Below are 20,219 nucleotides of genomic sequence, written 5' to 3' on the forward strand. Positions count from 1 at the left end.
AATGATGAGTTCTCCTCGCTTCTATCCATTTCCAAACATTTAAGTTCAATCTCGTTAAAAATTCTGTACGTAATAGGCAACCACTCCCCATTCTCTAGTTTTAATCTGTTTCTTGGTAACCTATATCCTACATTTTCTGACCATGAGTTTACATATTCTAGTTAGTTCATATTAGTGAGATCATGTAATACATCTATCCTTTTGTGTTTGACTTAGTTCTCTCAGCCTTATGTCCTCCAGATTCATCCATGGTCTCGTATGCTTCAGCACCTCATTTTGTGTTACTGCTGCATAATATTTCATTGTATGAGTATTCCACATTGTGTTTTTCTATTCCTCTGTTGATGGACACTTGGATTATTTCCATCTTTTGGCCATTGTGAGTTATGCCACTGTGAACATCAGTGTGCAAATGTCTGAACGTGTCCCTGCTTTCAGATCTTCTGGGTATATACCAAGTAGCAGAATTGCCAGGTCATAGGGAAACTTACTACGTATTTTTCTGAGGAAATGCCACATTGTCTTCTGCCAGCATAAGTATTCCAGTTTTTCCACATCCTTTCCAACATTTGTAGTTTCTTGCTTGTTTAATAGTGGCCATTCTTATAGGTATGAGGTAATGTCTCATTGTGCTTTTGATTTGCATTTCCCTAATAGCTAATGAAGATGATCATTTTTCATGTGCCTTTTAGCATTTGTGTTTCTTCCTTGTAGAAATGTGTATTCATATCTTTAGCCCACTTTTTAATTGGGTTGTTTGTTCTTTTACTGTTGAGTTGTAGGATTTTTAAAAATATAGACTGAATATCAAACTCTTATCAGATATATGTACAGAGAATATACAAATAGTCTCTCCTATTGAGTTGACTTGTTTTTCATCCTTTTTTTTTTTATTTTTTTATTAACGGAAAGAAAAAAAAAAGAAATTAACACAACATTTAGAAATCATACCATTCTACATATGCACTCAGTAATTCTTAACATCATCACATAGATGCATGATCATTGTTTCTTAGTACATTTGCATCGGTTTAGAGGAACTAGCAACACAACAGAAAAAGATATAAAATGTTAATATAAAGAAAAGAAATAAAAGTAGTAGTAATAGTAAAAAACAACAACAACAAACAAACCAACAAGCAAACAAAAACAAAAAAAACCCTATAGCTCAGATGCAGCTTCATTCAGTATTTTAACATGATTACTTTACAATTAGGTATTATTGTGCTGTCCATTTTTGAGTTTTTGTATCTAGTCCTGTTGCACAGTCTGTATCCCTTCAGCTTCAATTACCCATTGTCTTACCCTGTTTCTAACTCCTGCTGAACTCTGTTACCAATGACATATTTCAAGTTTATTCTCAAATGTCAGTTCACATCAGTGGGACCATACAGTATTTGTCCTTTAGTTTTTGGCTGGATTCACTCAGCATAATATTCTCTAGGTCCATCCATGTTATTACATGGTTCATAAGTTTATCTTGTCTTAAAGCTGCATAATATTCCATCGTATGTATATACCACAGTTTGTTTAGCCACTCTTCTGTTGATGGAGATTTTGGCTGTTTCCATCTCTTTGCAATTGTAAATAACGCTGCTATAAACATTGGTGTGCAAATGTCCGTTTGTGTCTTTGCCCTTAAGTCCTTTGAGTAGATACCTAGCAATGGTATTGCTGGGTCGTATGGCAATTCTATATTCAGCTTTTTGAGGAATCGCCAAACTGCCTTCCACAGTGGTTGCACCCTTTGACATTCCCACCAACAGTGGATAAGTGTGCCTCTTTCTCCGCATCCTCTCCAGCACTTGTCATTTTCTGTTTTGTTGATAATGGCCATTCTGGTGGGTGTGAGATGATATCTCATTGTGGTTTTGATTTGCATTTCTCTAATGGCCAGGGACATTGAGCATCTCTTCATGTGCCTCTTGGCCATCCGTATTTCTTCTTCTGGTAGGTGTCTGTTTAAGTCTTTTTCCCATTTTGTAATTGGGTTGGCTGTCTTTTTGTTGTTGAGTTGAATAATCTCTTTATAAATTCTGGATACTAGACCTTTATCTGATATGTCGTTTCCAAATATTGTCTCCCATTGTATAGGCTGTCTTTCTACTTTCTTGATGAAGTTCTCTGATGCACAAAAGTGTTTAATTTTGAGGAGCTCCCATTTATTTATTTCCTTCTTCAGTGTTCTTGCTTTAGGTTTAAGGTCCATAAAACCACCTCCAGTTGTAAGATCCATAAGATATCTCCCTACATTTTCCTCTAACTGTTTTATGGTCTTAGACCTAATGTTTAGATCTTTGATCCATTTTGAGTTAACTTTTGTATAGGGTGTGAGAGATGGGTCTTCTTTCATTCTTTTGCATATGGATATCCAGTTCTCTAGGCACCATTTATTGAAGAGACTGTTCTGTCCCAGGTGAGTTGGCTTGACTGCCTTATCAAAGATCAAATGTCCATAGATGAGAGGGTCTATATCTGAGCACTCTATTCGATTCCATTGGTCGATATATCTATCTTTATGCCAATACCTTGCTGTTTTGACCACTGTGGCTTCGTAATATGCCTTAAAGTCAGGCAGCGTGAGACCTCCAGCTTCGTTTTTTTTTCCTCAAGATGTTTTTAGCAATTCGGGGTACCCTGCCCTTCCAGATAAATTTGCTTATTGGTTTTTCTATTTCTGAAAAATAAGTTGTTGGGATTTTGATTGGTATTGCATTGAATCTGTAAATCAATTTAGGTAGGATTGACATCTTAACTATATTTAGTCTTCCAATCCATGAACACGGTATGCCCTTCCATCTATTTAGGTCTTCTGTGATTTCTTTTAACAGTTTTTTGTAGTTTTCTTTATATAGGTTTTTTGTCTCTTTTGTTAAATTTATTCCTAGGTATTTTATTCTTTTAGTTGCGATTGTAAATGGGATTCGTTTCTTGATTTCCGCCTCAGCTTGTTCATTACTAGTGTATAGAAAAGCTACAGATTTTTAAATGTTGATCTTGTAGCCTGCTACTTTGCTGTACTCATTTATTAGCTCTAGTAATTTTGTTGTGGATTTTTCTGGGTTTTCTACATATAGTATCATATCGTCTGCAAACAGTGATAGTTTTACTTCTTCCTTTCCAATTTTGATGCCTTGTATTTCTTTTTCTTGCCTAATTGCTCTGGCTAGAACTTCCAACACAATGTTGAATAATAGTGGTGATAGTGGACATCCTTGTCTTGTTCCTGATCTTAGGGGGAAAGTTTTCAATTTTTCCCCATTGAGGATGATATTAGCTGTGGGTTTTTCATATATTCCCTCTATCATTTTAAGGAAGTTCCCTTGTATTCCTATCTTTTGAAGTGTTTTCAGCAGGAAAGGATGTTGAATCTTGTCAAATGCCTTCTCTGCATCAATTGAGATGATCATGTGATTTTTCTGCTTTGATTTGTTGATATGGTGTATTACATTAATTGATTTTCTTATGTTGAACCATCCTTGCATACCTGGGATGAATCCTACTTGGTCATGATGTATAATTCTTTTAATGTGTTGTTGGATACGATTTGCTAAAATTTTATTGAGGATTTTTGCATCTGTATTCATTAGAGAGATTGGTCTGTAGTTTTCTTTTTTTGTAATATCTTTGCCTGGTTTTGGTATAAGGGTGATGTTGGCTTCATAGAATGAATTAGGTAGTTTTCCCTCCACTTCGATTATGTTGAAGAGTTTGAGGAAAGTAGGTACTAATTCTTTCTGGAATGTTTGATAGAATTCACATGTGAAGCCGTCTGGTCCTGGACTTTTCTTTTTAGGGAGCTTTTGAATAACTAATTCAATCTCTTTACTTGTGATTGGTTTGTTGAGGTCGTCTATTTCTTCTTGAGTCAAAGTTGGTTGTTCATGTCTTTCCAGGAACCTGTCCATTTCTTCTAAATTGTTGTATTTATTAGCGTAAAGTTGTTCATAGTATCCTGTTATTACCTCCTTTATTTCTGTGAGGTCAGTAGTTATGTCTCCTCTTTCATTTCTAATCTTATTTATTTGCATCCTCTCTCTTCTTCTTTTTGTCAATCTTGCTAAGGGCCCATCAATCTTTTTGATTTTCTCATAGAACCAACTTCTGGTCTTATTGATTTTCTCTATTGTTTTCATGTTTTCAATTTCATTTATTTGTGCTCTAATCTTTGTTATTTCTTTCCTTTTGCTTGCTTTGGGATTAGTTTGCTGTTCTTTCTCCAGTTCTTCCAAGTGGACAGTTAATTCCTGCATTTTTGCCTTTTCTTCTTTTCTGATAAAGGCATTTAGGGCAATAAATTTCCCTCTTAGCACTGCCTTTGCTGCGTCCCATAAGTTTTGATATGTTGTGTCTTCATTTTCATTTGCCTCTAGGTATTTACTAATTTCTCTTGCAATTTCTTCTTTGACCCACTTGTTGTTTAAGAGTGTGTTGTTGAGCCTCCATGTATTTATGAATTTTCTGGCCCTCCGCCTATTATTGATTTCCGACTTCATTCCTTTATGATCCGAGAAAGTGTTGTGTATGATTTCAATATTTTTAAATTTGTTAAGACTTGCTTTGTGACCCAGCATATGGTCTATCTTTGAGAATGATCCATGAGCACTTGAAAAAAAGGTGTATCCTTCTGTTGTGGGATGTAATGTCCTATAAATGTCTGTTAAGTCAAGTTCATTTATAGTAATATTCAGGTTCTCTATTTCTTTATTGATCCTCTGTGTAGATGTTCTGTCCATTGATGAGAGTGGTGAATTGAAGTCTCCAACTATTATGGTATATGTGTCTATTTCCCTCTTCAGTGTTTGCAGTGTATTCCTCACGTATTTTGGGGCATTCTGGTTCGGTGCGTAAATATTTATGATTGTTATGTCTTCTTGCTTAATTGTTCCTTTTAATAGTATATAGTGTCCTTCTTTGTCTCTTTTAACTCTTTTACATTTGAAGTCTAATTTGTTGGATATTAGTATAGCCACTCCTGCTCTTTTCTGGTTGTTGTTTGCATGAACTATCTTTTCCCAACCTTTCACTTTCAACCTATAGTTATCTTTGGGTCTAAGATGTGTTTCCTGTAGACAGCATATAGAAGGATCCTGTTTTTTAATCCATTCTGCCAGTCTATGTCTTTTAATTGGGGAATTCAGTCCATTGACATTTAGAGTTATTACTGTTTGGATAATATTTTCCTCTACCATTTTGCCTTTTGTATTATATATATCATATCTGACTTTCCTTCTTTCTACACTTTTCTCCATGTCTCTCTCTTCTGTCTTTTTGTATCTGACTCTAGTGCTTCCTTTAGTATTTCTTGCAGAGCTGGTCTCTTGGTCACAAATTCTCTTAGTGACTTTTTGTCTGAGAATGTTTTAATTTCTCCCTCATTTTTGAAGGACAATTTTGCTGGATATAGGAGTCTTGACTGGCAGTTTTTCTCTTTTAGTAACTTAAATATATCATCCCACTGTCTTCTAGCTTCCATGGTTTCTGCTGAGAAATCTACACATAGTCTTATTGGGTTTCCCTTGTATGTGACGGATTGTTTTTCTCTCGCTGCCTTCAAGATCCTCTCTTTCTCTTTGACCTCTGACATTCTAACTAGTAAGTGTCTTGGGGAACGCCTATTTGTGTCTAATCTCTTTGGGGTGCGCTGCACTTCTTGGATCTGTAATTTTAGGTCTTTCATAAGAGTTGGGAAATTTTCAGTGATAATTTCTTCCATTAGTTTTTCTCCTCCTTTTCCTTTCTCTTCTCCTTCTGGGATACCCACTACACGTATATTTGTACGGTTCACATTGTCCTTGAGTTCCCTGATACCTTGTTCAAATTTTTCCATTCTTTTCCGGATAGTTTCTGTTTCTTTTTGGAATTCAGATGTTTCATCCTCCAAATCACTAATTCTATCTTCTGTTTCTTTTAATCTGTCATTGTAGGTATCCATTGTTTTTTCCATCTTTTCTACTTTATCTTTCACTTCCATAAGTTCTGTGATTTGTTTTTTCAGTTTTTCTATTTCTTCTTTATGTTCAGCCCATGTCTTCTTCATGTCCTCCCTCAATTTATCGATTTCGTTTTTGAAGAGGTTTTCCATTTCTGTTCGTATATTCAACATTAGTTGTTTCAGCTCCTGTATCTCATTTGAACTATTGGTTTCTTCGTTTGACTGGGCCATATGTTCAATTTTCTGAGCGTGATCCGTTATCTTCTGCTGGCGTCTGGGCATTTAGTCAGATTTCCCCAGGTGTTCGACCCCACAGGTTGAAAGATTTTTCTGTGCAATCTCTGGGTTCTGTTCTTCCTATCCTGCCCAGTAGGTGGCGCTCGTGGCACACGCCTGTCTGTGGGTTCCACCAGCGAAAGTTGCTGTGGGTCCCTCAACTCTGGAAAACTCTCGCCGTAGGGGAGGTTCGGCAACCGAAGCGTCTTGGAAGAACGCCAGCCGGCCCGGGGTTCCAAACGCGGGGAGGGTCGCCGGCCGTCGCAGCACAGGAGAGCGTCCGGCCAAATTAGCCAGTCGGCCCGGGGCACCAAGCGTGGCGGGAGGGCGCCAGCTGTCCCAGCCCGGGAGAGTGCACTGTTCCCAGCCGACGGGGGAGTCACGTGTTTGGAAGGGATCCCCCGGTCACTGTTCTCCGCAGTCTGGGGATTTCCGACCCAACTATCTCAGTTGTTCCGGGGGGCCTCGTGTGGTGGGGGCACCAGCCGCCGCGGCCTAAGGGGACCGCCTGTCCAATTCTACCAGCTGGCCCAGGAAGGTGGAAGGGAGGGACTCTGGTCGCTTGCCGTCCCACCCAGGAAAGCCCGTGCCCCTTGGTGATCTCACCGGAGCTGGTTCTCCCAGATAGTCAGCCGTTCCAGGATGGGGTACGCTGTCCCTTTGATCTCCCTCGTGGCTCCGGGAGCTGCTCTGTATTATCTCCACTCCCCCAGTAGCTGTTCTGGAGGAGGAAAGGTGAGGGCGGCAAGGCTGTCGAGGCTGGTGGCGGAGGAGCACGGTGAAGGCGGGGGAAGAGGGCACCGTGGTGGTTGGAGAGCAGCCGGAGCAGGAGGGGGAGGAGAGGGGAGAAGGAGGGCGGGCGGCTCGGCTGCTGCGGGGCGTGGGCGCCGCGCGGCGGTCCGGCGGAGAAAGAGAGGGGAGAAGGAGGGCGGGCGGCTCGGCTGCTGCGGGGCGTGGGCGCTGCGCGGCGGGCCGGCGGAGAAAGACTGTTTTTCATCCTTTTGTCAACATTCTTTGAAGCACAGAAGTATTCAGTTTTGAGGATTTTCCATTTGTCTGTTTGTTTTTGTTGTTGCTTGTACTTTGAGTGTAAGGTCTAAGAAGCTGCCTCCTATCCTTAGGTCTTGAAGATATTTCATTATATTTTCTTTTAGGAGTTTTATGGTAGTGGCTCTTATGTTTAGGTCTTTAGTCCATGTTGAGTTCATTTTTGTATAGTGTCTGAGGTGGAGATTCTCTTACATTCATTTGAATGTGGATATCCAGTTCTCCCAGCCCGATTTACTGAATAGATTATCCTGTCCCAGTTCAGTGGGGCTGGGTCCTTGTCAGAAAATTGGCCATAGATCTGAGGGTCTATTTCTGAACTCTCGATTTGATTCCATTGATCAATATGTCTCTCTTTGTGCCAATACCTTGCTGTTTTGACAACTGTGCCTTTATAATGTAATGTTTTGTACCTTTAAAGTCAGGTAGTATAAGTCCTCCCACTTCATTCTTTTTCAGGATGATTTTGGCTCAGTACCTTGCTGTTTTGACAACTGTGCCTTTATAATATAATGTTTTATACCTTTAAAGTCAGGTAGCAAAAGTCCTCCCACTTCATTCTTTTTCAGGATGATTTTGGCTCTTTGAGGTCCCTTTCCTTTTAAATGTGATAACTAAATTTTCCAATTCTGCAAGGTAGGTTGCTAGAATTTTTATTGGTATTTCATTGATTCTGTATATCAGTTTGGTAGAATGATATCATAATGACATGTAGCCTTCCTATCCATGAACACAGAATGTCTTCCCACCTATTTAGGTCTTCTTTGATTTTTTAGCAATGTTTTGTATTTTCTGTGTGCAGGTCCTTTACATCCTTGTTTAAGTTTATTCCTAGATACTTGGTCCTTTTAGTTGTTATTGTGAATGGAATTTTTTTCTTAATTACCTCCTCGGTTACTTCATTCCTAATGTATAAAAACATTATTGATTTTTGCGCTTTGATCATGTATCCCACCACTTTGCCAAATTTGTTTATTAGCTCATGTAGCTTTGTCGTTGATTCCTTGGGACTTTCCAAATATAAGATCACGTCATCTACAAATAATGAAAGTTTTGCTTTTTCTTTCCAATTTGGGTGACTTCTGTTTCTTTCTTTTTTTTTTTTTTTTTTTTTGCCGGGTTGCTCTAACTGGAACTTCTAGCACAATGTTGAATAATAGTGGTGACACTGGGCATCCTTGTCTTGTTCCAGATCTTGGAGGGAAAGCTTTCCGTCTCTCACTGTTGAATATGATGTTAGCTGTGGGTTTTCATGTATGTCCTTTATACTATTGAGGAAGATTCTTTCGATTCCTACTTTTTGAAGTGTTTTTATCAGAAAAGGATACAGAATTTTGTTGAATGCCTTTTCAGTGCTCGTCAAAATGATCATGTGATTTTTCCCTTTTGATTTGTTAATGTGTTTTATTATATTGATTGATTTTCTTGTGTTGAACTACCTTTGCATTCTTGGTATAAACCCCACTTGGTTGTGGTGTACAGTTTTTTAATGTGCCATTGTATTTGATTTGCAAGTATTTTGTTGAGAACTTTTTCATTTGTATTCATTAGGGGGATTGGTCTGTCGTTTTCCTTTTTTGTGGTATCATCAGTTTTTGGTATTAGGCTGATGTTAGCGTCATAGAATGAGTTAGGCAGTGTTCCTTTTTCCTCAGTTTTGTGGAAGAGTTTGAGCAGTATTCGTTTTAGTTCTCTCTGTAATCCGTGGTAAAATTCCCTTGTGAAGCCATCTGACCCTTGGCAGTTCTTTGTAGGGAGGTTTTTGATGACTGATGGAATCTCTTTACTTGTGATTGGTTTGCTGAGGTCCTCTGTTTCTTCTCGGGTCAGTGTAGGTTGTTCATATGTTTCTAAGAAATTGTGCATTTCAAGTTGTATAGTTTATTGGTGTACAATTGTTCATAGTATCTTATGATTTTTAAAAATTTCTGTGGGGCCCATGGTAATGCCTTTCCTTTGTTTCAGATTTTATTTATTTGCATCTAATCTTATTTTGACTTTGTCAGTGTAGCTAAGGGTTTTTCGATCTTATTGATCTTCTCAAAGAACCAACTTTTGGTTTTATTGATTCTCTGTCTTTCTTTTTGTTCTCCAGTTCATTTATATTTTCTTTAATCTTTGTTATTTCTTTTCTTCTACCTTCTGTAGGGTTAGTCTGCTGCTCTTTCTCTAGTTTCTTCAGTTGATCAGTTAAGTCTTTGGCTTTAGCTCTTTCTTGCTTTTTCATGAAGGTGTTTAGTGCTATGAATTTCCTTCTCAGCACCACCTTCGCTGCATCCCATAAGTTTAAATATGTTGTGTTCTCATTTTTGTTTGTTTCCAGTATTTACTGATTTCTCTTGCAATTTCTTCTTTGACCCACTGATTGTTTAAGAGTGTGTTGTTTAACCTCCATTTGTATTTGTGAAAATTCTAATTCTTCAGCATTTATTGATTTCCAGCTTCATTCCATTATGATAGAGAAAGTGCTTTGAATAATTCCAGTCTTTTTAAAATTTTTGAGACCTGTTTTATGCCGTGGCATATGATCTATCCTGGAGAATGTTCCATGAGCACTTGAGAAAAATGTATATCCTGGAGTTTTGGAGTACAATGATCAATGTATGTCTGTTAGGTCTAGTTCATTAATCATATTATCTAAGTTCTCTGTTTCCTTATTGATCCTCTGTTTAGCATTTTATCTATTGAAGAGAGTGGTGTGTTGAAGTCTTCCACTATTATCGTAGAAATATCTGTTGCTTCCTTCAGTTTTGCCAGTGTTTGCTTCATGTACTTTGGAGCACCTTGATTAGGTGCATAAACACGTTAGATTGTTAATTCTTCTTGGTGAATAGCCTCTTGAATTAATATATAGTGCCCTTCCTTGTCCCATATAACTTCTTTGCATTTAAAGTTACTTTATTTGACATTAGTGTAGCTGCTCCAACTTTTTTTTTTTTTTTTTTTGGTTATTGCTTGCATGGAATCTCTTTTTTCCAGCCATTTCAACCCTATTGTATCTTTGAGTCTAAAATAAATCTCTTCTAAACAGCACATAGATGGATCATATTTTTTATCCATTCTGCCAGTCTGTGTCTATTTATTGAGAAGTTTAATCCTTTCACATTCAATGTTATTACTGTATAAACTGTCCTCACTTCACCTACTTTATCCTTTGGCTTGTATTTGTCAGATATAATATTATTCTGCTTTTTTTAAAACCCCTTTTGTTATCCTTAAATTGATGACCATCATTTCTATGCTGTCTTCCAGATCTCCCCCTCCTGTCCTTCTTTTTTTCAGCTGAAAAACTTCCTTTAGCATTTCTTGCAGGGCAGGTCTTGTTAACAAATTCTCTCCGTGAAAATTTTAAACTCATCACTTTTTTTTGTCTGCTCTATGGTGGGGTCACATTTCATTATTTTTCCATGTGAGTATCCCATTATTGCAGCACCATTTGTTGAATTTTTTTGTTTGTTTGGTTTTTCTGTTTGTTTTCCTTGCTTGTTTGTTCTTTGGGAAATGCGTGGATCTCTATCGCGTTTGAAGGATACCTTTGCTGCATAAAGAATTCTTGACTGGCAATTTTTCTCTTTTAGAATCTTAAATGTATCATACCACCTCCTTCTCACCTCTGTGCTACGTGATAAGAAGTCCGTGCTTGGTCTTATATGACTTCCTTGTACGTGGTGAATCACTGTTTTCTTGCTGCTCTCAGGACTCTCTCCTTTTCTTCAGCATTTGACAGTCGGATTAGATTTATTCTATTTGGGGTTCGTTGGTTTTTTTGATTTGCATGTTTGTCTTTTATAAAGGTTAGGAAGTTTCCCCCAATTAAGTCATCAAATAATCTCCCTAGCACTTTAATTTTTCCTTCTGGAATACCTGTGACTTGTATATTTGGGTGCTTCATGTTTTCCTTCATTTCTCTGAGATCCAATACAGATGTTTCCCTTGTTTTCGCCATTTATTCTTTTGTGCATTTGAACTCAATTGCTGTGTCCTCTACTTCACTACTACTTCTTCTGTGGCTGCTGCTGTTTGTGTCTCCAGAGTATATATTTTTACTTGATCTACAGTAGCTTTCATTTCCATTTTAAGTTCTGCTATTTTTCTACATATCCTTTTGAATTTTTTATGCTCTTCTAGTGTCTTCTTGATAGCCTTCTTGTTTTTGGCCAACTCAATAAAGTTATTTAGGAGAATTGTATAAACAATTTTGGTTACTTGTTCCAAATTCTGTGTCTCCTCTGTCTTCTTCATTTGGTCATTTGGCTTGGCCGTGTCTTCTTGCTTCTTCATGTGTTTTGTGATTTTTTTTTTTGTTGGTTTCTTGGCATTTGATTATCTTGGTAGGTTTGTTTTGAACGTTGATTCCCCTCGCTGGTGCAAGTCTTTGTAATTGTTTGGGCTTGCATGGAAGGACTCCTTTGGCACTTGGTTTGTCAGTAGTTTCAGCTAGCCTGTGGCCCGGGCTTCTGAGGGAGGAGCAGCCCTGGTTTGAGATCCTGGAGGTCCTGGGGGCTGGGCAGGGTGGCCGCTTGCCAAGCTGCACTTTTTGCAATTTCCTAGCAGATGGCCCCCTTGGGCACTGCTTCATCTCAGGCCAGCCTCTCCCTGACTTCAGTGACCCTGGGTAGGGTCCAGACCAGGTGCACGTCCAGACCAGGTGCACGTCCAGTCCAGGCTGCAGGTCTCCGTGTGTGCTGGAAGCCACTCACTTGGGGATCTGATATCTACGTGGTGGGTCTGGTAACCCCAGGTTCCTGTGTGGAATGACCTCGGGCTGGGGCCCAGTGGCTCAACTTCCCCAGCCTACAGCCAGCCTGGGAGCGCCCACATCCTTGGAGTGGGGGTGGGCACCTGGCCTGCAGCACTGCTGCCTGGCCCCGCCTCTCTGCCCGTACATGTGGTGAGCGCCCCAGGCCTTGGGGTGGAGATGGACCGAGGCAGCAGGACCCAGAGCCTCTTTCACTGGCCACTCGTCAGATCTTCTCTGCCTCCTGTGCTCTGTCCTCCCAAGTCAGGGCTCCCAGTTTCCCCCAGTACAAGGTGCCTGCAGGGCCCACACCAAGGGTGGGGTTAGACACTGAGCCCCGCAGCAGGGTCTCTGCCTGTGGCCGAGTCTCCTGGTTTCTTCACAGGAGCACTGCACTGCGGGCTGGAGAGGGCTGACCCCCCAGCGGGCAGCTGGAACAGGGGGGAAAGGGGCATGCCGCTTTCTGGCTGCCCAGTCTGGCAGGCCCTAGGGGGTCGTGATTGAGTCATTACAGTTTCTCAGTCGTCATTTCTCCGCTTTCCATCCAGGTCTTCCCCACATAGTGCAGAGGGCCTTCTGGTCATGCAGACTCCAAAACTGCTGCCTTGGATGGTTTTTACTGTTCTCTGGTGGTTTTATGGTGGACGAATGGGTTCTGCCTGCCCTCATCCCATCATCTTCCCCAAAGTCTCTCTCTCTCTCGTTTTTGAAAGAAGTTCTTCCTGGTTGTAAAACCCTGGTTGTCAGTTGTTTTCATTAAGCACTTTAACTATTTCATCCCCCTGACTTCTTATCTCCACGGTTTCCAGTGAGAAATCGACACTTCTCATTGGGCCATCCTTGTGATACCTCATTGCTTTTCTCTTGCAGCTTTCAGAATTCTCTCCACGCCCTTAGCATTCGGTAGCTCGACCACCATGTGTCAGAGCATGATTCTCCTTGAGTGGGTGCTGTTTGGGGTTCATTGGGCTTCCTGGATATAAACATGTCTTTTGTTCAATTTGGGAAGGTTTTAGCCATTATTTCTTTGCCCCTTTCTCTCTCCCTTCTCTTCTGGACTCCCACAATATGTACTTTGTTGTGCTGGTTGGTGTCCCACAGGTTTCTTAGGCTCTGTTTGCTCTTTCAAAATTCTTTTCTCTTTTACTTCTCAGCCTGCAATTGTCTTTTCTTCAAGATCACAGATTCTGTATTCTGCCAGCCCCAATCCGCTTTTGGAGCCCTCTGGGGAATTTTTCATTTCAGTTACTATGATCTTCAACTCCGGTAAATCCGTTTGGTTCTTTTTTAAGATTTATCACTCTTTACAAAGAATCCCATATTGTTGATTGTTTCCCTCATATCCTTTAGTTGTTCCTCTGTGTTTTCCTTGCTCTCCTCGAGCATAATGAGGATTATTTTGTAAACATCTGACCAGTATACCCAAAGTCTGGTCCTCTTTGTTTGTGGTTTCTGGATTTTTATCTTGTTCCTTTGGAAAGACCGTCACATCCTGTTTCTTTGTCTTATAGTCTTTTGCTGCACATTGTACATTTTAATATGTCAGTATTCACTCTAGGGTTTAGTCCCTGAGCTATCTGTTCCTTAAGTTTGTATCCACCTAGTTATATGGCATCAAATGACAGGGATTGCCTTCAGTGCCAAGAGCTAAGGAAAACAAACCAGCCAAAGCAAAAAGCACCTTTCATGGGCTTTGGCTGGTGGTCTCCTCCAGAGCGTATCAGTCCTTTTGCAGAGATCAGCCTGGGCGAATGTGAGGTGCAAGGTTCTCTCTTGTCTTACCTGAGCGTGGAGGAGCCTTTTGTCCTCCCCTTGTGCTTGCTGGCCTTGGAGTGAAGTCAACTTCTGGGTACTCTTTTCTGTGACTTCATGGATAGTCCTTTGTCCCGGGTCACTTTGATTTTGTCATTTTGCACACTGCCTTAGCTGTCTGCCTGCAGGACAGATGCTAGGAGAGCGAGCCCAAGACAAGTTTCCAGGTCTGATTGCTCTGCTCCCACTGATGAATCAGCACTGACATTCAGGCACCCCAGTGTTTGCATCGGGATTACTCTGCTCCCTCGAAATCAGGGCCAGAGACACATATGTGAGTGCAGGCTGCTCCGTACCGCGCTGGGGAGCGGCTGCCACAGGGCCAAGAAAGGGCACCACAAGCTTTGCCTGCTGATTTTCAAGCACAGCATTTTCTTGATTTGGCAGTTGCCCAGTTACTGCAGCCATTTAACTGTTCCCTGGAGTTTTGAGGAAAATGGCTCTGCCAGTTTTTGCTAGATGTCCAGAATCCTGTGGGGCAGTGGTACCTGGGGCACTTCACGCTACTATCTCCATCTACCGGAGACCAGTAGATCTTTCTTTTACTTTAAATCTTTGATCCATTGAATTTTATTTTGGGAGTAATAAATAATTCGGCACTATTTAGATTTTCTTGAGTGTAGTGAGTGAGATATAAGACGCCAAATTATTTTTACCAATTGCTTATTGAGTCAAGATGATTTTGGCTACAGGAAACAGAGTGACTACAAGTGGCTTAAGCAATAAAGGTTTATTATCTTAGGTAATAAGAACCTTCATTCCCTGTGATTTTCTGCTCCACTGTCAGTTCCTCACACAACCATATTCAGAGTAGGGGGAGGGAGCCTTCTCCTGCCTCGCGGGCCCAGCCTTGGTCACTTGACCAACCCTAGGCCCATTGGTCAGAGCGAGTAGCAACGTGGGTGGCCTGGGTCAGTTGAGGTTCTTCCCTGAGGTTGACCTTGATTCCTGAGCAGAGTTTGGGATCTGCTGGCAAGAGAGTGGGATGGTATACTCAGGGTGGTTGCCGGCAGGCCTGGCATGGCCACTGAGCGCTGCTGTGCATTTCTCAGGGCCTCTTCCCACTGGCGCCATCTCAGCCTCCAGCACGTTGTGTCTTTGCAGCAATTTGGATTTATCTGAGCTTTCTTTTCTGTTCCACTGACATGTTGGTGCAGTCTCAACACTAAGTTTTTTTAACTGCTATAGCTTTTAAATATATTTTAATATCTAGTAGGGCTTGTGCCTGTTTATTACCATTGCTTTCAGCATTTTCTTGGTTATTCTTTTAGGCTGGTTTTCCAAATGAACTTTAAAATCGGTTTGTCTGGGTCTGAAAACAATCCTGTTTTTACTTTTAAAATTTGGGTTGTGTTACAGTTATGGGTGAGTTCAGGGATATTAGGGAAATTGGAGTTCGTGAATTTTCCTATTCATAAACTAAGGCAGGTTGTACATGGTTTGCATATAGTATATTTAGAGTTTCTTTTACGAACAGGATATTTTAAATGATAAAAAGAAGCATCCTTCAGGCTAAATAGGTGACTTACCTGCAGGTGACCTACCTGCAACCTATATTGAAAGACTTATTCTTTGTCTTTACTAGCTGAGGTATAACTTTCTTGATAACTCTGTAAAATGAGGACAGGAAGTTAGGTAATATTTACTTTTGTCTTGGGACTAACCCTTAAGTAGATGTTTAGTCCTTTGGAAAGGCTTAGAAAATTATTAATTAGTATTTAATCTTACCCCTTCGCACTTTTGTTCATTTTAAGGCAAAAGTCTCGGGATATGAATTGTTGTTTTAATAGTTTAGATTTTAAATCCAAGCAGTTTGTCAAAATTTAGAAATTTACATTTCATAAATGAGCCTAAACATTTTATCTTTTGTTTAAAACTGTTTTATCCTGTATTCCATATTAATCATTTCATTTTTAATTTTATAATCATCGTATTGAGAGTAATAATTACTGTCTTAACCAATAAGTCACTTTAATTTGAAACTTCCTGGTGTTACTAATCACTAATGATATTTTAATGCTTTCTTTTTTTGTTGTTGTTGCGTTATATCTTATTTGGTGTTTGCTTATTCCTTTAACATCTTAAGTCTTCATGCTTAAGTTATCTTAATGTAATTTTGGATGCCATTAGGTTTTGCTTCTCTAAAGTTTTTAATTCACAAACAGTATGTTGCATTTTCTCTCTCTCTTTTTTTTTAATCTTACTTTAATTTGCACGTGTGTTTCTTTTGGTTTGGATGTGCTGCGTTGCTCTTTCTTTGGCTCCATTATTTATGTTACCATCCGTTTGAAACAGGCCACTGTGGAGTCCATTGTGAGGGACAAGATGCCCAGAAAGGGAAGACGGTGGTGGTTTTCGTGGCGCGGAAGAAATGCCACAATCACGGAGGTGAGCGCACACAACAAGCCATGTTTCCCCTTAACTTTGCAAATTGGGGTTTTGAGTAGTGAAGCTTTCATGCTCTGCTCTCCGAGAAATCTGCCACAGAACTGAGTTCTGATGGGCCAGCTCAGCGCCCATTGCGTGGGGAGGGAAGACAGACAAGAAGGGTGGGTGAGGAAGTGGGTTCGTCCTGACTCTGTCACCTGTGGGCTCGGAGACCCTGCTCAGGTCACTCCTGCTTCTGTGAAAAGTGTAAAAGGAAGGGATTCAACTCAACAATTGTGAGAGTCCTCTCAGCTTTATTTATTTATTTTTTGATCAAATGTCATCTTGCTGTTTGTAAGGATAATGTTAATAAGGTATACCTAGAGTGTTAGATTAATTCTCATTTGTCATTTCACTTAAGGGACATATCTCAATATTATAGTTTTGGATCACTCTGTATAAATGCCCATAATTTTTGCAGGTCTCCTTTTGCTTGGCCTCTCAACCCATTTCTTGAAACACTTCCTGTGTTAGGCCGCTGCCAGCTTAGCCCCTTCTGTAAGGCCATTTAAGTTTGTAGCTCATCAAGAGTTACCTTAGGGCCTTCTCTTCTGCTTTTCTCCTGGCGTTTTTTTGCAGGCAGTCTCACCCATGTCCATGCTGACATTTCCATTTTTCCTTCCAAACCAGACCCTCTTTTGTACTCCAGGTTCACTTATCACGAAGCCCACTAGGTAGATGTCTCCACTATTCCTCTACGTGGATACTTCAAGGGCACTTCAGGCTCAGCCTGTTGAGAATTGACCCTTGATATTCTTGTGAGTTCTTCCATCACTGGAGCTGTAGGTGGACAGGCCAGATACTTGCTTAGTCTAGATTCTTCCTTTTTGCACACTCCCCACATTCAGTCCATCACTGAGTTCTATCAGTTTAGTACCCAGAATCTTTCTCACATTTGTCCATTTCTCTCTGCATCAATTCCCACCAGTATTGACTCTCCCAGGGTTACCTCCATGTGGTCTCTGCATCCCCAGGCCTGTCCTCTCTTCTTCACTCTCTTTGCTGTCCATTTTGGATACCAGTCCTATTCGTCGTGCACCCTGCCTAAAACTTCATGTTTTTCAGGGGTCTTTCAGTTAAGACCAATATCCTTAACATGCTCTGCAGGATTTGTGTTTTCTAGCCCCTGCCTCCCTCTTCAGCCTTGTCTATTGCCTCTCTCTGAGCTGGAGGTTTACTGACTAGAAGTAGCATTTCCTCCACGTCCACTGCTGTGTTATTTTTCTCTGCCTGGTTGCTGTTGGATCTTTTTACCCCCTTTCACTTAACTAACAGGCGGTTTAGATGGCCATTTCTAAGCTTCTGTAGCCCTCTGAACTTTTCCAGCATACATTTTATCAGAGGTTATAATTATACACTTATGAGTATGACAGCAGATTGACACCTCAAGACCCTAAGCTCCACGATGACAGAGCCCATGTACAGCTGTCATGCCCGCCGGGTGCCTTGTGCCTTTTTTGGAGGCAGAGTAGGGGGTTGGCAAATGTTTGTAGAGGGATGATGGTTACTTTTGGAATGTCATGTGAGAAGAACACCAGGACAGCGGTGGGTTCTTATAACGGTAAACAATATATTTATTCCATTAGTTCAAAGGGAAAAAAGACTTTAATCAGCCTTAGCTGTTCTCTGACATTTTCTGTCAGCAATCCTGACTTTTACTGATTGTTCCATTACCTCCAACGGTAATGGAACTTGGCTTTAGGACTTTACCTTAGGGCATCTTAAAGCATAAAAGGCCTTCCTAGTTACCTAGTAGAGAGCAGAATGTTCTGGAACTTAAGGATGGGGCTGTTTCAAAGACATTTTTATTATAGTTGTCCAAATTATCACTAATATGGATTGATGGAAATGCAGGCATGAAATTAAGTATAATTTCAGATGAATGTTTATTTCTTAACTAGCCTAATGGAGAGTTGTTCCTAGTGGTCGCTAAGTTACCTTCTTCACTAAATAGATCAAAATGACTGGGTATGTCATCATGTCGATTGCTTGTGTGCTTATGAAAAGCTAAAAGATGCTTAAAAATAGTTCGCAGTTATTGTGTGTTAAGACACCTCTTACTTTGTTTATGTGTTCCTTTTCTGTATTAAAGCTGTGCATTGGAAGGCATTAACCTACCTGCTGACCCAGTGGCCACAAATAATGAGATTTATTTGAATATCCTTTTTCCTTTGGAGTTTCTCCCTGGCCCTGTAGAACTTAGAGCATCTCTGCTCTCCCCATGCCTGCTCTGTGCAGGTGCTGTGCTCATGGACAGGTGCCCCTTCAGTGCCCATAGCAGCCGTGGGAGAGCATGTCCTCGCTGGGGAGGGCGTGTCCTCGCCCCATGTTTACAGAGGAGGCGGCCAGACTCCTGCTGCACCTGGCTTGCCCTAGCGTCAGCAGTGGGAGAAGCAGGCCTGAGCCCAGGTCTTCTCTAAGAAATTTGAGGCTCCTTATGGTACCTCAGAGGAGCATTTTCTATTAAGAAAATGTGGTGTTGCAAAAGAGAAAATGCTTTTTTCCCAAGCAAAATATGGTGTGAAAATATTTCCAAGCATTTCTAAGAGCAATTGTAAGGAATTATTTTGAAAGCCCTCGGATATCCAAGCAGCCCTTGATATAGCTTTTGCAAAGCTACAGTGATTATAAGGTTTGGTTTGGTGCCACAGACACTTAAGGATGACAGACCCATTTTTGTCAAAAATATTTCTCAGCTGAATTGTATACTTCTTAGCAAAGGACTAAGTAGAGCCTGCCCAGATGGAGATATCCAGAACTTCCAAGGCCTTCCCCAGAGTGCGAGCCCCAGGAAGGGTCTTCCTTTGGTGGCTCTGTCCTCTTGTGGAATGTGGAACGTGGAATGTGAGCTGCATTCAGACCCCTTCTCTGTCTTCTTCTCCAGGAAAGTAAGCCGGAGCAGTGCTTGGCTGGAAAGGGCCTCAATACTGGAGAGCAGCCGCCACAGCTTGGCATGGCCACCAGGTAGAGTGGTAGGGCTTCTGGGGACTGCAGTTCCCCCAACCTAGGGGATGCAGCCCTGCTCTGTCACACCTCACCTTGGCTTCTCAGCAAAGCGGGACACTTGCCCCTTAGGGGCCAACTGGACAGGGCAACACTTGCCCCTTAGGTGCCGACTGGACAGGGCAAATGTGAGGCGTGAGCGAGATGCTGTCCTGAGAGAATTTCTCATGGGGCCACCTCTGTGGTCAGAAGGGGTAACCCTGGACCCCACGGACAGTGATGTAGAGCGGGCCTCTCTGGAGAAACTTGTCCTTCTCCATCCCCGTTGCACACTCCCCAGGATGCGTGTGATCCTGGTTAGGGTGCGGGTGTGGGTTCACACCACGTGGCATGGGGAGGCCAGCTTTGAGCCCGTGGATGGCTGCAGTCTGAACGGCCTGCAGGTGAGCCCCCTCTGGGGACCGTCCCAGTGAGATGAAGGGCACCAGCAGAGCACTGTATCGCCCCTTACCTTATCTCCACAGGGCTGAGAAGCATAGGCAGCCCACTCCTCATTTTTCAGATGGAAAATGCAATCTGGTTAATTGAGGTCAAGACCCAAATCTTTATCATTTCTGTGTCTTGGAGGTGAACTGCTGCCAACTGCATAGTAGGCGTGTGTGCTTCAGGGCCACTTAGTAGGTGTGCATGTTGCCAGGCCATGGAGTAGGCGTGCATGCTGCCGGGCTGCCTAGTAGGTGTGCATGCTGTGTAATAGGCATGTGTGCTGTAGGGCCACTTAGTAGGTGTGCATGCTGCTGGGCCATATAGTAGGTGTGTATGCTGCATAACAAACAGGTATGTGTGCTGTCAGGCCATGTAGTAGGTGTGCATGCTGTGAAGTAGACGTGTGTGCTGTTGTCCACGTAGTAGGTGTGCATGCTGCTAAGCTGCTGCAGAACTGACAGGATCATCCCGATATCTTCTCTCTTTGGAGTTTAGGAGACACTGGCAAGCCCCTGACTCCTGGCTGGAGTCCCCCTCTCCTCCTCTCTATGTGTG

General features: G+C 41.5%; 1 protein-coding gene across 5 annotated transcripts in view; it reads left to right on the top strand.

The window, feature by feature from the left end:
- The window catches only part of LPIN1 (lipin 1), a 127,349-nt gene that overhangs the window by 82,881 nt on the left and 24,249 nt on the right, over positions 1 to 20,219 (top strand). For all 5 annotated transcript variants that reach the window (XM_077153226.1, XM_077153227.1, XM_077153228.1 and 2 more), the window contains 2 exons: positions 16,104 to 16,196; positions 19,120 to 19,199. In XM_077153226.1, the coding sequence (XP_077009341.1) occupies positions 16,104 to 16,196; positions 19,120 to 19,199 (173 nt within the window). The remainder of the gene's footprint in view (positions 1 to 16,103; positions 16,197 to 19,119; positions 19,200 to 20,219) is intronic.

This window comes from Tamandua tetradactyla, chromosome 3 (assembly GCF_023851605.1).
Source record: "Tamandua tetradactyla isolate mTamTet1 chromosome 3, mTamTet1.pri, whole genome shotgun sequence".
NCBI lineage: Eukaryota > Metazoa > Chordata > Mammalia > Pilosa > Myrmecophagidae > Tamandua > Tamandua tetradactyla.